Raw genomic sequence first — 16,003 nt, forward strand, 5'->3', positions numbered from 1 at the left:
CCCTATCCTCTGTTTACCAGATGCTGAGAATGGGCGACAGGGGATGGATCACTTGATGATTACCTGTTCTGTTCCTTCCCTCTGGGGCACCTGGCATTGGCCACTGTCAGAAGACAGGATACTGGGCTAGATGGACCTTTGGTGTGACCCAGTATGGACTTTCTTATGTTATGTTCTTAGAAACATTGCAGAGATACGAAGAACCTACATTCCCACCATGTTTGTAACTGAGGTTCTACTGTAAAATAAAGTTGTAAAGTAGAATTTAAATTGTATAAATTCATTCTGAAAGTGTTTCATGTCCGTTAAAGATCTTATTTTTTAATATTTAAATTTTCAATGTCAAAAGTGCAATAAGTACACTTCAGGCTGGATGCCTCTTGTTACATATTAGCACACTTTTGGTGCTGGAGGCACTGAAATTTTATCCTCATTACTCATTTTACACCAAAGTTTTTCCTACCTCCATAAATAGTGTCGTTGAAATCAATGGGGCTATTATATTAGGAGTAAGATACTACTCAGTGTGAGCAAAGGTGGCAGATTTTGGTCTATCTATCTATCTATCGTGCGTGTTGCTATCTCACAACAAGTAGAAGGACTTAATCTGAAACCCTTACTCTCAGACAAAGTGCCACTGACATCATGGACAATATTGGGTTTTTATTCATTACTGTATTCTTCATTCTTAACAGGTTATCCCCTGTTGCACAAAGTCTTTTTTATGGAAGTCTTAAAAATCTGGTGCTCTGACTTGATTCTTCACTGTGTGGAATTTTTTCTGGATACTGCCTCATAAATTGGAGAAAGTTAACAATTAATTTTTAAGCAGATAGTCATATGTGGTGGGATTTTCAAAAGGTACTTGGTGACTTAGGAGGACATGTCCTATTGCTTTCAATTGGGCATGTGCTTCTAAATCCCTGTGATGCTTTTGAAAATCTTAACCCTTGTGTCTTATTACTGTGTGTTTTTTGATTTCCCTTGTTTTTATACTTTTAACTTTTTGAGGGTGCCGGTCTTTTTAATTCTAAGGCTGAGTAACTCCTGAATCAGCTCATGAATACTGTGACTACACAAATAAGTTTCCCACCTGGCAAACTTTTCACATATTTTCAAATATTACAAAAGACACACTCTCCTTCAAATGAGAACTTTCCTTGGAAACATAAGGCTATCTTTTATCCTGAAGGAACTGTCTGGCTTTTCCTAAGCTTTCAGACACTTTGCTGACTTTTATATTTACTTTCCTAGGTCAGTGGGTCCTTGTTTTTCAAAGTTACATGCCTTTGAAATTAGAGCTGAGGGGTGAGATTCTGTGCTGCCCCTTTAAGCTGCTAAACTCTAAATTGCCTAATGGCTGCAGTGCTACTCAGCTTCACCACTGTGCTGTGCTCCAACCACATTCTGACATGCATTTCCGGCCTCCAGTCTTGTCTCCAGCATGTCCCCTATGACTTAGTTTGTAGGGGGTCCTTGGAAAGCTGTCTTACAGCTGTCTTCTGCTATACTTGTGCGAGGGAATTTTTTCCTGGATAGATCCCCAGGGTATTTATAGCCCCTTTATAGTGCTTTACCCCTTTTCCCAGTGTAAAGGGACCAGAGTGAGACTCTCACCCCATATGTCTGACTCTTTTCAGAATGGTATATGTTGTACATAATGAACATCATAGGCATTGTAGCCTATAGGTCATTCTGAGAGGCTACAAAACAGCCAACTCAGTAGCAGTGATTTATGTTGATTAAATGAAGGAGAGGCTTTCCATTACAGAGATTTTATAGGCTAACATTTTTCTGGGGAAAGGACTCTCAAGCTCAGTTTTCTCTGCATGTGGTAGAGGCAGTGAGGAGACAGTGTCAAATTTAGAAAAGCACATAAGTCCCATTTTCAAATGTGACTTAGTGGTTTAAGTTTCATTAAAAGTCAATGACACTTAGGTCACTTTTGAAAATGGGACTTTGGCTCCTAAGTCACATAGGTGCTTTTGAAAATGTTACCCAAAATATTTATTGGGTCATAGAATAGAGTGATTCAGTCTGTCACTTGGTGGAAATTGAAAGCCCATATGGTGGCTGAATCCTCTCTTTGCTCTCTGGGCTGCAAAATCTTGGCAAAGGATGCCAGCCTCTCTTTATGGGGAGCACATCTAAGGCAAAACAATACCTAAGTATTTGGTCATACTCAAACAGGCTTCAGAGCACAAGCTTCCTAGAAATTAGAGCAGTCACATCCGGCCCCATGGACTTGTGCTCATCCAGCATTTCTAAATAGTCCTGAACCACTTCTTTCTCCACAGAGGGCTGGTCACCTCCTCCCCATGCTGTGCTGCCCAGTGCAGTAGTCTGGGAGCTGACCTTGTTCGTGAAGACAGAGGCAAAAAAAGCATTGAGTACATTAGCTTTTTCCACATCCTCTGTCACTAGGTTGCCTCCCTCATTCAGTAAGGGGCTCACACTTTCCTTGACTTTCTTCTTGTTGCTAACATACCTGAAGAAACCCTTCTTGTTACTCTTAACATCTCTTGCTAGCTGCAACTCCAGGTGTGATTTGGCCTTCCTGATTTCACTCCTGCATGCCCGAGCAATATTTTTATACTCTTCCCTGGTCATTTGTCCAATCTTCCACTTCTTGTGAGCTTCTTTTTTGTGTTTAAGATCAGCAAGGATTTCACTGTTAAGCCAAGCTGGTCGCCTGCCATATTTACTATTCTTTCTACACATCGGGATGGTTTGTCCCTGTAACCTCAATAAGGATTCTTTAAAATACATACCAAGTGGAAGTGTCATAGAAGTCCCCAATCTATCTGTTCAGCAGAGAGGATCTTCTATTCCAGGGCTTGCTCCTGCATTCCAACCCAGAGTAACTGAATGTGACAGTTGGATGTTGAATGGCAAGTCCTGAACAAGATCCCTCCAAAGTATGAGACTTTCCCAGTCTCCTGCAAGCCTTTTACTGTTTTGGCTTCCACAAAAGGGGGACAAAATTCTGTTCCTATTGTCAGTATTAGTAAGATCAACCCTCGGAAACCAGTCTTCCAGATTCTGCTGGATTTCTTACAAGTCGGCCTTGACTTTGACATAAGACCTCACACACTATTGCAATTCACATCTCAGTTCTAAGAACAATCTCAAATGCAGGCTCATTCAAGTCTCTGGTAGATCATTCAATGATGTCAGGGTTCCAGTACATCTGTCTAAACCAAGTCATCATCATCATTTGTATAACAATAGTTCCTAGAGGCCCTGCAGAGATCGAGGATACCTAGATTTTCCATTCCATTAACTAAAATTTTGCTATTGAGGTATCTTTTCTACAGATTCACACACATGCCCCTATCTCCTGATTCAGGTTCATATTTTTCTCTGATATACTGACGGTAGAACAGCAGAAATCTGCCCACATAGTCACACATGAAGTATGGCATCAAATCTCTTTTTTATGGCATGGAGGCAAACACCAACCTACCTGAAATTCTAAATTTCAGTGGTTCTGGATTAGGAGGCACGTCTTGAACTAAATTCAAGTCTTAATTTATGGCGGTGAGTCAGTAGGAGACTTCCTGTTAGTAGTGAGTAACGCGTTTTCTCTTTTTTACCTCCATAGTACAGCAGATGGGCGTGGCAGCATTAATAACTCATCAAAAAGTTAATAACCATCTCTGACAATCCAACAGTTCATATTTTATTCTGGTTTGATATTTGTAATTCCTAAGGTACATTATTAGAAAATGTAACAAACTCTTTTTTTTAATTCTAAGACACATGATAAATTGAAGTCATCAGATGTTACATACAGCTGTCCCGGATATTCAAGAGAAGCAAAAGTTAAGGAATCCACTGAAGATATTGAGAGAGTTGATGATTTTGAAGAAATTGCAAAATTATCATTAGGTAATGTTACTTGAAAGTATTGTATGTATTGCATTATAATTGGCCTGCTCATCTCTACTCATTATAGAGAAATAGGAGTCTTAATTTTTCTGCAAATAAGTTTGCCTTTCACATACCTGGAAAAAAAAGAAATAAAATGAAAAAGAGAGGTTATAAAACACATTTATAATTTTTTATAATTAATATAATAATTTAATTAACCAGTTACCTCTGTTAGGTTTCTTACTGTTCTTTGGATCTGTACTCCTTGGCTAATGAACAGACTAAAGAATTATTATAATTTTATGAGTTGTCTTAGCCAAAATAGCTTTTAAAGTAAATAAGAAATTGCAGAAAGCAAAAGATGATTAGATGTTCACAATGTCAAAAATTGACCGCAACATGGAATGTTACAATTTTGAAGAAATAATAAATCAGTTGAGTTAATTCAAAGTCATATCACAATCTTGTTACAAAGGGAAACTTTTAACCTAGTTCTGTGCTAGTCTTGGTGGGTGACTTTGCTATCAACATGGAACTATGGATCCTTAAACATAGATTCTTATTTTCAGTCGAGTTTATGTGCCAATGGAATTATGGAACTGCTCATGTCTGTTCATCCAAACAATTGTGCAGTAGAATTTAGAAATTTAGATAAGTTACATAATTGTCAAAGAATGTTAATTCACTTCAAAATTACCTTGCCCAGGTAATATTCATACCCAAGCTTTGCCACTTACACCGCACAAAACTATCACATTAAATCCAAAACATAATATGCAGATTCTAATTTCACTGGAATTTTACCAGTGATGGTGGGCTCTTATACCACTTTAACCAAAGGTTCAAATAGTGGTAAAATCTCTAGTTTACAAGCCAATTCAAAGCTGCTGCTGCTTTTTGTCTAAGAAGTTGTCAGTTGTCTTGACTACATCTGTGTGACTTCTAGGCTGAACACTAGGGGTTTCTCACAGTAACTTTTGCTATAGGGAAGCAAAGTTACCTATTACAAATAGCAGTATGCTTAGTTGGGCAAGAACCCCTACAACATGTTGAGTTACCATCCAATATCCTTGCTGTCAGTGTGTTTCAAGGGGTTTGAGCATTTGATCCTCCAACGAATCACTCCAGATTTGGACGATGTCTTGCAAATTGTGCAAGCAGGGGTTAGAAAAGGTCGCAACACCCGTGATCAAATCCACCACCACCTTTATCGAAAATGGTTGTCAACAAAATCTAAAGACGGAAGCAGTCTTCTTGGATTTGACTGCCGCTTATGATACAATTTGGTACAGAGGCCATTTGTTTAAACTCTCTCAAGTTGCCCCACATTGGGTGGTTGAAGTAGTAGAGCTCTTTCTCCAAACAGGCAGTTTAGAGTACACATGGGCAACTGCTGTAGCTTCTGGAAGTGTCAGATCAGCAGCCTTCCTTCAGGCTTAGTTCTTTCACTCATACTGTTCAATGTGTACTTCAACAACCTGCCAGCTACACTCTCACGCAAGATCATCCAAATCCATTTCACCTCGGTGTGACATTGGATAGGTCATTAACACACTGCAACCACTTGAGGAAGACAGCAGCAAAAGTCAGCAGTCGGAACAACCTGCTCAGAAAATTGGCCAGTTCAACCTAGAGTGCGAGTGCCCAGACGCTTAGATCATCAGCCCTTGCCCTGTGCTATTCAACAGCAGAGTATTGAACTCCTGTCTGGTGTTGCTCTTCTCACATGAGGCTGGTTGATGTAGAGCTTAACAAAGCTATTCATATTGTTACTGGGACTTTATGGGCAACTTCCTTGCCATGGCTACTGATACTTAGCAACATAGCACTGCCCCATATTCACCATGAAAATGCCTCTGTCATGTTGCTGGCTAAGATCTGTAAGAATAGCAACATGCCATTGTACATAGACCTCTTCGATCACCCACCAGCTCACCTGTCTTTTAGATGTCCTTTATGGTCATTTATGCCACCAAAGGACATGATGGTGGAATCTGTTTGTCACAACGAGTGGTCAACGATGACAGTCATTAATCACTCTCTCATCACTGACCCAACCAGCTGTCCACCAGGTTTTGATCTGCCAAGGTACCTGTGGTCATCTCTAAACTGGTTTCGAACAGGACAGGGCAACTGTGTGGTCAGTCTCTTTAAATGGGGTTTTTCTAATGCCCTGCAATGCACCTGTGGTCAACTTCAGACTGTCACATATCATTGTTGAGTGACCGGTATTTATTTCAGTGGTGGACTGCTGGCTCTTCACTTGTGTGATGATGACACCATTAAATGGCTAGGCACATTGCACATACATCAATGATGAGTAGGCTTAGTTAGTGTAATTAGTTTCTCCCACCTCAGTGTTCTTAATTACTTATTGATTTAGCATCCCTTCTAGATAACTAAGACTAAACTTGTTAGTGAAACACAAATATGCATCATACATTTTAGTCATTCAGAGGATTTTAACTTAGGTTTGTTCTTTCTGAGAAGCATTTAGCTAAACATAACCAAGTCACCACTTGGGAAAACAATACATGTATAAAAGTTATTTTTCTACTTATCAATTGGTCTGGCATGAAGGTGGGTTCTCCAGCTCAGCATCACAGTTGCAGTGACTGGTTTCTCAAGATAGATGGAGTGCATTCAGGTGATTCACTCAAGTTATGTCAACAGTATTCTTATTCTCTTTCCAGACTTCTCAGCCGTCTTCTTAGACAGGACTCTCAAAGACAGAATTAATAGGGTGCTTGTTAGCGAAAGACTTTAGTTGTTACCATGGTGGGGGTGCTTTTGCTCATCAGTCCAGCTCCGTGTCTTTCATCCAAGTGTTTCTGCTTCCTGAAGCAATGTGTTGAACAACTCAGGACATTTTATACATTTTTCTGCTGGATGGCATGACCTTGTTCCTCTTCTTGAAGTAGCTGATGTGAGCCAACGAGAAAGTGATCCAAGCTTCTGGTGAAGATTTGAAATGTCCAACCAGGATACAAGTTCTGTCTCTAACCATTGTCCATTGCGAAAACAAGGCATCTCCTTTATGACTACTTGCAATTTTATCTGGGAAATTCCAGTATCTTTATACAAAACATCTTCTGCTCTACCAGTTTGTGAGATACACATCGGACCATATGTTGAACATCTGCTCTCTTAGCATCAGTCATCGATCTACTTCCACAGGTTACTTTTCTTGGCCCTTTGTGGTGGTGTCCTTTGGCCAACTTTGCACAACTCCATGCTCTTTCATCAGCATTTTTAGCTGTCTGCAGAAATGTCCATTTTGACCTGAGAACAGAGGCTTTATGTAAAGTCTCTTCACACTGTTTGATGTTTCTGTCTTGTTTAGTAGTTAATCATGCAGCAGTGTAAAGTTATTTGACTCAGTCAGTCACCAATTAGAGACAACATTTAATGAAATAGTACAAACCAACTGTACACACCTCTGTTCCAGTACTTGATTATCCCCTACACTTCAGTTATGAGGTTAATATGATTGCTTCATGTACAAAACTCTCTTCATGAAACTGCCAAACATACATTTGACCATACCTCATAATCGTATGCACTTCGGTTGATTCACGCTAAAGATTTATACTTCATATTGGCTTTTCAAGATGTCATTTAAATGTATCAGCTTTTTAAATTCAAAACAAACACCTGGCAATTATACCTTGTTAAAGATTAGTTATATTATTGCTCACATATCTATTTAAAATAGGCAGCATGGTCTGAACTATTTTTCAGTATTTTCTGGTCAAGTTTCCTAGGCATTGAAAATTCCTTCAAATGAAAGGTTCTGTTATAGAATGCCTTTAGAGCTCTTAAATTATCAGTGTAGTTTCTTAAATCTTAATTAACACCTTTTCAGATTTATTTTATCTAATAATAAAATTTTACCTTGTGATACAATATCAGATAGTATAGCTTGATCTACTAGATTTCTATAATGTATAGGGATAAAGCATGTAAAATGGAAGAAAAAAATTACTTTATAATTGAGCAAAAGTTTTTAGTTACTTAACCTACAGCTCCTATAAGTGAAACACAAAACAGCAGCTTCTATTTAACATGTTTTAAAGGCTTAAGCCTATATTATGCCAAGATTCTGGCCTCTGTGTGTGTATTTATATAACATGATTGTTATTAATAAGCTCCATATTTTCTGTATTGTCACTACAGAATCAGTTTTTATAAAACTGCATTGATTCTGTCTCCCTGGTGTGTGTCTGTATTGCACCTTTCATTGCTAATTATATAGCATTTCTATATAGTAGGAAAATATCCCTTTTAAAGAACCAGGCATAAATGTTGATGACTTGTTCAGAGTACACTCAGGCATAGCTGTGTTTTCTCCAAAGAGAATCATTCTGCATTTGGTTCAAGATCAGTTGGTTTGCTCTCTCTTTCTTTATCTCTTAATTTCACTTTTTGAGCAGAATTATGATTTTTGACAGCATAATATATTTACTTCCTTGAGTGCGCCTCTAGGTAGACTTGCAGTGTGCACAAGTTACACAGTGAAAAATGGCTGGATCATTTGAAAAAAAGGACTGTGTTTATTAAAGGTCATGATATATGGGTTGTCTGATCAAGCCAGTGCTATTTGCTATTGCATGTTAACAATTGTGATGTGAATCTTTGATGGGGTGTTTGTATCGCAGCCGCAGCAAGAGGATGAAGAAACTGGTGACCTTTCACATAGGGGAAGCAAATTACCTGCCATACCCTAAAAAGAGTTTCAGCTGTCAATATTGGAGGAAGGATCTGAGATCTGGGTCTCAGGAAGCTGGTATTTGGGTTTTGGAACAGGCTTTTGGTTCTAGTGTGGAACATATTCTGTCTACACCCTGGGCTGAGAAGGTGTAGAGCTGAACAGCAGGGATATGATGGAGAAACACATTTGTATACTTTGAACTCTGGGATTGTTGTAGCATTCCCTAGAGAACAAGCACATTTGTTGTGAATTAACCCCTCAAGGAGTCTGAGATATACTTGCTTAGTCCCTGCAATTCTGCTGTCTTGTAGTATTGATCCTGAAATTGGATGAACATTGGTGACCCTGCTAGGGCTGCTGCAGGCTCTTTGCTAATAGTGATTGGGGTGGACCAAAATACTAATTTCTTTTAACCAGTACTGTTTTGATAGTTGGAGGTGTATACATAATATGTATTTTGTAAAGAGAGATTTTGTAAGAAATCCTTACTGTTGGGATCCATACTCATGTATAAGATCTGGTAGGGAATTCTACTAGCTTAAAGTTTCAAGGCCATTTACTCCAAAGACAGTTCCAACAGGTAACAACCTCACTGCCTTCAACTATCTGTTTCTTTTTCTTAATCATAATGTTGCCTGCAGAGGAATTCCTTGGCTTTTATTGTGCGTCTCTCATCTGTTGCTAGGATACCTTTATCTATTCAGCAATTTTTCCTTGAGCTAATAATCCTGTCCTAACACAATGCCTATTTAGCACGTCTCTACTCCACTAAAAAAATCTACTTATGTGATTATAGGTACATTGAGGCTTGATTCTTACAGAGCTTTAGTTCAGTGAAGTGAACTGTTCTTGAAATCAGGGTGGATAAAAATCTATTATAAAATAAAAAATTGGATTTTTTTACTTCAATTGGACTTTTAAAATACACGTTTATTTTAAAAAAAAACATATTTAAAATTAAATTTGAAATTGACAATCTATGTTAAGGCCAAAATTATTATAATCTATTAAAAATCATTTAAATACAAAAAATAACATTAAACAGTACATGTTTGTTGCCAACTTTTAAAGAAAGTCAGACTACTGAAGTGGTGGAAATCTCTGGGTAAGCATCTGGAACCAGAGTTTGGGGAAGTGCTGATCTAGCTTTGAACACCAGTAGCCTCTTCTGTAGGTGCATAAAAAATGTCTTTTTCATTTCAGTTTATTCAACTAGATCAGTTCAATTACTATTTCATTAAAAGTTAAGAAACTAGCTGAAAAAGCAGGAAATCTTGTTTTCCTTTTCCAAACTATGAATAAAAAGTAGGTGGGAGAGGGATGAGATCTGCTGGAGCTAAAGTCTTGAAGGACATGGTGCCAGAAACCAATGAGTTCAGTTCACTAACCACAGATAATACTGCCTTTGTATGAAAAATAATAATTAAAAATGCAAAACATGTTTTGATAAACTTTCTGATTAATTTTTTTCCTTAGGTATCCAGCACTTTTAAGGTAGCTTAATCTCATTAAAAAATTAAAATGCTATATTTCTATCCAAGTACAGCTTGACACAAATAGCAAATAAAATTGCTTATCTAATAAATAAGAAATGCATCATTCTTCTTCGAGTGATTGCTCATATCGATTCCAATTAGGTGTGCGTGTGCAGTCGTTGGAAAGTTTTTCTCCTAGCAGCATCTGTTGGGTCGGCTGTGGAGCCCCCTGGAGTGGTGCCTTCATAGCACTCAATATATGACCCTGCCGACCTGGCGCCTCCTCAGTTTCTTCTTACCGCCAGTGACGGTCGTTGGAACTGTGGCGTCTTGCTTCACAAGCTCTCCACGTTTCCTGAGCATTGATTGTTTGTTTGTTTTTTGTACTTCTTAGTTAGTTCTTAGTTGTTATAGGTTTCAGAGTAACAGCCGTGTTAGTCTGTATTCGCAAAAAGAAAAGGAGTACTTGTGGCACCTTAGAGACTAACCAATTTATTTGAGCATGAGCTTTCATGAGCTACAGCTCACTTCATCGGATGCATACCGTGGAAACTGCAGCTCACAAAAGCTCATGCTCAAATAAATTGGTTAGTCTCTAAGGTGCCACAAGTACTCCTTTTCTTTTAGTTGTTATAGTTAGTAGTTAGTTAGTTAGCTGTTGGGTTGGGGGGTTTACCCAGCACCCCGACTGCGTTTCCTTGTGGGGGCTTACATGCCCAAGTCCTAGGGGTTCAAGCCCTGCAAATCCTGCAACAAAGCCATGCCAACGGGCGACCCCCACGATGCTCGTTTCAAGTGTCTGGGGGAGGCTCCCCAAGCAGACAAGTGCAGGATTTGTAAAGGGTTTCACCCCAGAACAAAAAAGGAGCGAGACTTCTGCCTCAAGCAGCTTCTTGTGGAAGCGGCACTCAGATCACAACCTCCAGCAGCACTGCAAGACCCGGTACCGAGTTCATTGGTGCGCAGCGCCCCGGTGATAGTGGTGGAAGGGGCACCGTGGAAGGACTCTGGCAGAGACCCGCGGCACCCCTGCTCCCCGGTGCCGAAACCCGCAAGATTGACCTAGCACCGCTCCACTCCCTGGCACAGAAGCAGCACTGGAAGCAAAGGAGGAGCGGATCTCCGTCCCAGAGACCCACCCCTCTGGAGCCAGCCAATGGGACGCATCCCAGAGAGGAGCGTCCAGTGCCAAAGTCTGTGGAGATGGCACCCTCGACTTTGGCCCCACAAGTTGGACTCCCCAGCCCAGGTCATTGAGGAGGTGGAATTGCCATGCACCCTGGATGCCTTTGAGGTCGCGAGAGACCTCATTGCTATGACAGTGCCGAGGATGCCCATCGTTCCACCAAGCCTCTGGTACCGCATCGTGTGGCACCGTCTCGAGGCAAACCGGTGATGCTCCGTCCCTTGGCACTGCTGATGGAATCATGGCGCCACTCACAGACCCGGCGCCGGTCGTACTCGTGGTGCCAGTCAGATTCACAGCATCTCTCCAGGTCACAGTGATACTCTCGCTTGCGACACTGATCCTTGCGTCGATCCTGGTTGCGTAGCAGGTCCCGCTCCCGACACCAGTCCAGGCACCGATCAACTACCGCCCGCAGCTCCAGATGCGGCACCACTCTCTAGCCTTGCGGCATTGCGACTCCGTTCTCCAGTGCAGTGCAGTTCACTGGACCAGCTCCATCATGGTCCCAGTCCCCGTCTTCGAGATGGGGTCTAGATACTTGGAGTGGGGCCAGCACTGGTCGGGTCGTGGAAGGCCTGAGGTGCGGGCAGGGCCGTGGCCTGTGCAGTGACAGGGACTAGCGCAGTGGCCATTTGGGACTCCATGGGTGTACCACCAGGCACAGGATATCCAATCTGAAGGATCCTGGTCTGCCACCTTTGAACCATGGGTGCCGGAGACTTCCACCAGTTGCCCCACCCCCTCGGGGTGCTGAGGAGGTACCATTTCCTTGCCCCCCCTGGAACCAACCCCAGTTCCCAATCCAGGTTTGCCTGGCCCTGTCAGCAAGAGGGAGGAGGACCCCGTTCCTCCATTAGCCTTCTCGTCCTGGTCTGTGGACCACCCCCCGTAGACAGCCATGCCCACCAGGACCTCCTTTTCAGGGTGGCCCAAAACATGGGTTTGCAGGCCAAGGAGGTGGTGGAATCAGAGGACCTGATGGTCAACATCCTGGCCCCGTAAAGTCCATCTAGGATGGCTTTGCCCCTCATCAAGACCATACAGGCCAATGCTAAGACCATTTGACAGACCCTGGCCTCCATCCCTCCCACCGCGAAGGGCATGGAGAGGAAGTACTTTGTCCCATCTAAGGGGTACGAATACCTCTTTACACACCTGCAGCCTTTCTCGTTGGTGATGGCTGCGGTGAGCGAGAAGGAAAGGCAGGGGTAACAAGCCCCAGTGCCTAAGTCCAAGGACGCCAAGCACCTGGACTTATTTGGGTGCAAAGTGTACTCTACGGGGTGGGGGGGGTTTGCAACTCAGGATTGCCAATCAGCAGGCAATTCTGAGTAGGTACAGCTTCAACTCTTGGAACTCGATGCTCAGGTTTAAGGAGCTGGTGCCAGCTGAGTCCAAGGAGGAGTTTGGAGCTATAGTGGAGGAGGGCAAGGCGGTGGCACGGACCTCTTTACAGGCCTCACTGGATGCTGCGGACTCGGTGACGCACACCTTGTCCTCCGGTATTGCCATGGGGCATAGCTAATGCCTGCAGGCCTCAGAACTTCCACCCAAGGTTCAGCAGACCATGTAGGACCTGCCTGTGACGTTATTGACATGAACTGTGACCGTATAGATCATTGTTGCAACCAGGGTCCTATGGTTGCACAAGTTCTTGTACAGAGGAAGTCAAGTGGGGTGTCTATGGAAAGGTTGTAGTTTGTTGGTTATGAATATGCTGTCTGTAAATGTGTATCATTTTTGTATTTGAAATTATGAATATTAGCTATGTACTTGTATCGCAATGTGTTTGATTCTAAGTAGTGAAGCATTTGATCAGCTTCCTGAGAAAGGGCTATTCTCAGTAAGTGCCCAATCAAAAAACATTTAGCTGACAATGGACTTTGGGAGACGCCAATCCACATCTGAGCTTTCCTGGGAACTTTCAAACTTACATGTAAACAATGGCCTTGGCCTCCAAAAGCTAAATCATTCATGGACATGTGACTTGCCCAGGTGGCTACAAACTCCATCTTGTTGCTGTGACTTTGCACAGAAGAACAAAGGGGTTTCCACCCACAAGAGAGAGAATATAAAAGGCCCTGCAGCCTCTCCATTTTGTCTTCAGCTGGCTCAAGAGATGGCCTCTCCACCCCAAAGAGATGCCTGAAAGAAACTGGAACAAAGGACAGTAACTACAGGGGTGTGGGTGATTTCTGGACCCAGACTAGAAAGGAGTCCAGTCTGTGAAAGAAGCTAATTGGAACATCTCTGGGGGTGAGATTTCATCTGTAATCAGTTTCTTAATGTATTAGGCTTAGACTTGCGTGTTTTATTTTGCTTGGTAACTTACTTTGTTCTGTCTGTTATTAGTTGGAACCACTTAAATCCTACTTTTTGTACTTAATAAAATCACTTTTTGCTTATTAATTAACCCAGAGTAAGTAATTGATACCTGGGGGAGCAAACAGCTCTGCATCTCTCTCTATCAGCATTATAGAGGGTGAACAATTTATGAGTTTACCCTGTATAAGCCTTATACAGAGTAAAAAGGATTTATTTGGGGTTTGGATCCCATTGGGAGCTGAGTGTCTGGGTGCTAGAGACAGGAACACTTGCTAAGCCATTTTCAGTTAAGTCTGCAGCTTTGGGGTGGTTCAGACCCCGGGTCTGTGTTGCAGCAGATTAGTGTATCTGGCTCAACAAGACAGGGTTCTGAAGTCCCAAGCTGGCAGGGAAAACAGGCTCAGAGGTAGTCTCAGCACATCAGGTGACAGTCCCAAGGCGGTCTCTGTGACCGAATCCGTCACACTGCCTTTTGATGGGGCGGGTCTGTTCGTGGAGCAGACTGACTCTAGGCTGTATCGCCTAAAAGACTCAAGGGCTATTATGAAATCCTTGGGTATGCACACTCCGGCAACCCAACAGAAACATTTCAAGCCTCAGCAGCAGCTCCTATCCAGGAGGTGCAGGCGCTCCTTGCCATGGAAGCGGTGGAGGAGGTTCCTCAGGACTTAAGGGGCAAGGGATTCTACTCCTGATACTTTCTAGTCCCCAAGGCAAACGGGGTCCTCAGACCCATTCTAGATCTGTGCAGACTCAACAAATTCATAGTAAAGTTGAAGTTCCGCATGGTCTCCGTGGGCACCATTATTCCCTCCCTGGATCCGGGAGACTGGTACGCTGCCCTCGACATGAAAGACGCATACTTCCATATAGTGATTCGACCCACACACCGGCACTTCCTATGCTTCATGGTCAACCACAAGCATTATCAATTCACGTTCCTACCGTTTGGCCTCTCAACAGCCCCCCCAAGTGTTCACCAAGTGCATGTCGGTCATGGCTGCTTTCTTCCATCGGCGGCAGGTGCAAGTCTACTCCTACCTCAACAACTGGCTGCGCAGGAGCTGCACCAGGGGGCAGGTGGGGTCTGAAATCTGATTAGTCAGATCTACATTTGAGTGACTGGGTCTCCTCCTCAACTTGGGGAAGTCCACCGTGGAACTGACCCAAAGATTAGAATTAATTAGGGTGGTGGTAGACTCGGTTCAGGCATGAGCACTTCTGCCAGAGGCCTGATTCTAAGCCATCATAGACATCATTCAAGGCTTCCGGCAATTCCCAACCACTACAGAAAGGGGGTGCCTGATTCTCCTTGGCCACATGGCTGCCTGCACTTATGTGACCCGGCACACCAGACTGAGGCTCAGGCCTCTACAGACATGGCTCGCTTTGGCCTACTGCCTGGGATGCAATAGCTTGAATTCAGTGGTCACGGTGCCAAGGCAGGTCCTGGAGTCCCTTCAGTGGTGGCTCAACTCTCAAACAGTATGTGAAGGAGTCCCCTTCAACAGCTCTCAGCCTTCCTTGTCCCTGGTAACGGACGCGTTGGCTTTGGGATGGGATATGCATTTGGGAGACCTCCAAACACAGGGCCTTTGGTCGCAGGATGAGCTCTCCATCCATATCAACATCAAGGAGCTGAGGGCAGTGCGACTAGCATGTGAGGCCTGTTCTAACAGACAACACTACTGCCATGTTTTACATCAACAAGCAGAGTGTACCCCATTCCTCTCCCCTATGTCAGTAAGTCCTCCGGCTGTGGGAGTTCTGGATAGCCTGCTCCATTCATCTGGAAGCATCCTTTCTACCAGGCATTCAGAACACACTGGCGGATCACCTCAGCAGGGCCTTCCACATGCACGAGTGGTCCATCTGGGTGTCATACACCTCATTTTCCGAAAGTGGAGATTTCTCCAGGTCGACCTGTTTGCCACCCACTGCAACAGGAAGTGCCCAGTGTTCTGCTCCTACCAGGGACACAGCCCAGGCTCATTCACGAATGCATTCCTGCTACCCTGGGGAGCTCGCTTGCTCTACGCTTTTCCCCCATTCCCTCTTGTGCACAGGGTTGTTCTCAAGGTCCGCAGGGATAGGGCAGTGATAATTCTGGTGGCTCCAGCAGACAACATTGGTACACCACTCTCTTGGAACTGTTGGTGATGCCCCGATCACGTTGCCTCTCCTCCCCGACTTAATCACTCAGGACCACAGTCACCTTCATCACCCCAACCTGCGGTCCCTCCACCTCATGGCTTGGAAACTTCATGGCTGAACCCCATGGAACTTCTGTGCTCAGAACAAGTAAGGAGGCAGGAAGCCCTCCACTAGAGCCACATACCTGGAGAAGTGGAAGAGATTTTCTTGTTGGTTTGAATGTCGTACCCCCCCCTCTCCAAGTACCTATACCTCTGATATTGAAGTACCTCCTGC

General features: G+C 43.2%; 1 protein-coding gene across 3 annotated transcripts in view; it reads left to right on the plus strand.

Annotated features, from left to right (window-relative positions):
- Positions 1–16,003, plus strand: part of CFAP36 (cilia and flagella associated protein 36) — a 107,199-nt gene that overhangs the window by 73,388 nt on the left and 17,808 nt on the right. For all 3 annotated transcript variants that reach the window (XM_073339335.1, XM_073339332.1, XM_073339334.1), the window contains exon 7: positions 3,759–3,891. In XM_073339335.1, the coding sequence (XP_073195436.1) occupies positions 3,759–3,891 (133 nt within the window). The remainder of the gene's footprint in view (positions 1–3,758; positions 3,892–16,003) is intronic.

The sequence above is a fragment of the Lepidochelys kempii genome, chromosome 3 (assembly GCF_965140265.1).
Source record: "Lepidochelys kempii isolate rLepKem1 chromosome 3, rLepKem1.hap2, whole genome shotgun sequence".
In the NCBI taxonomy this organism is placed as follows: Eukaryota; Metazoa; Chordata; order Testudines; family Cheloniidae; genus Lepidochelys; species Lepidochelys kempii.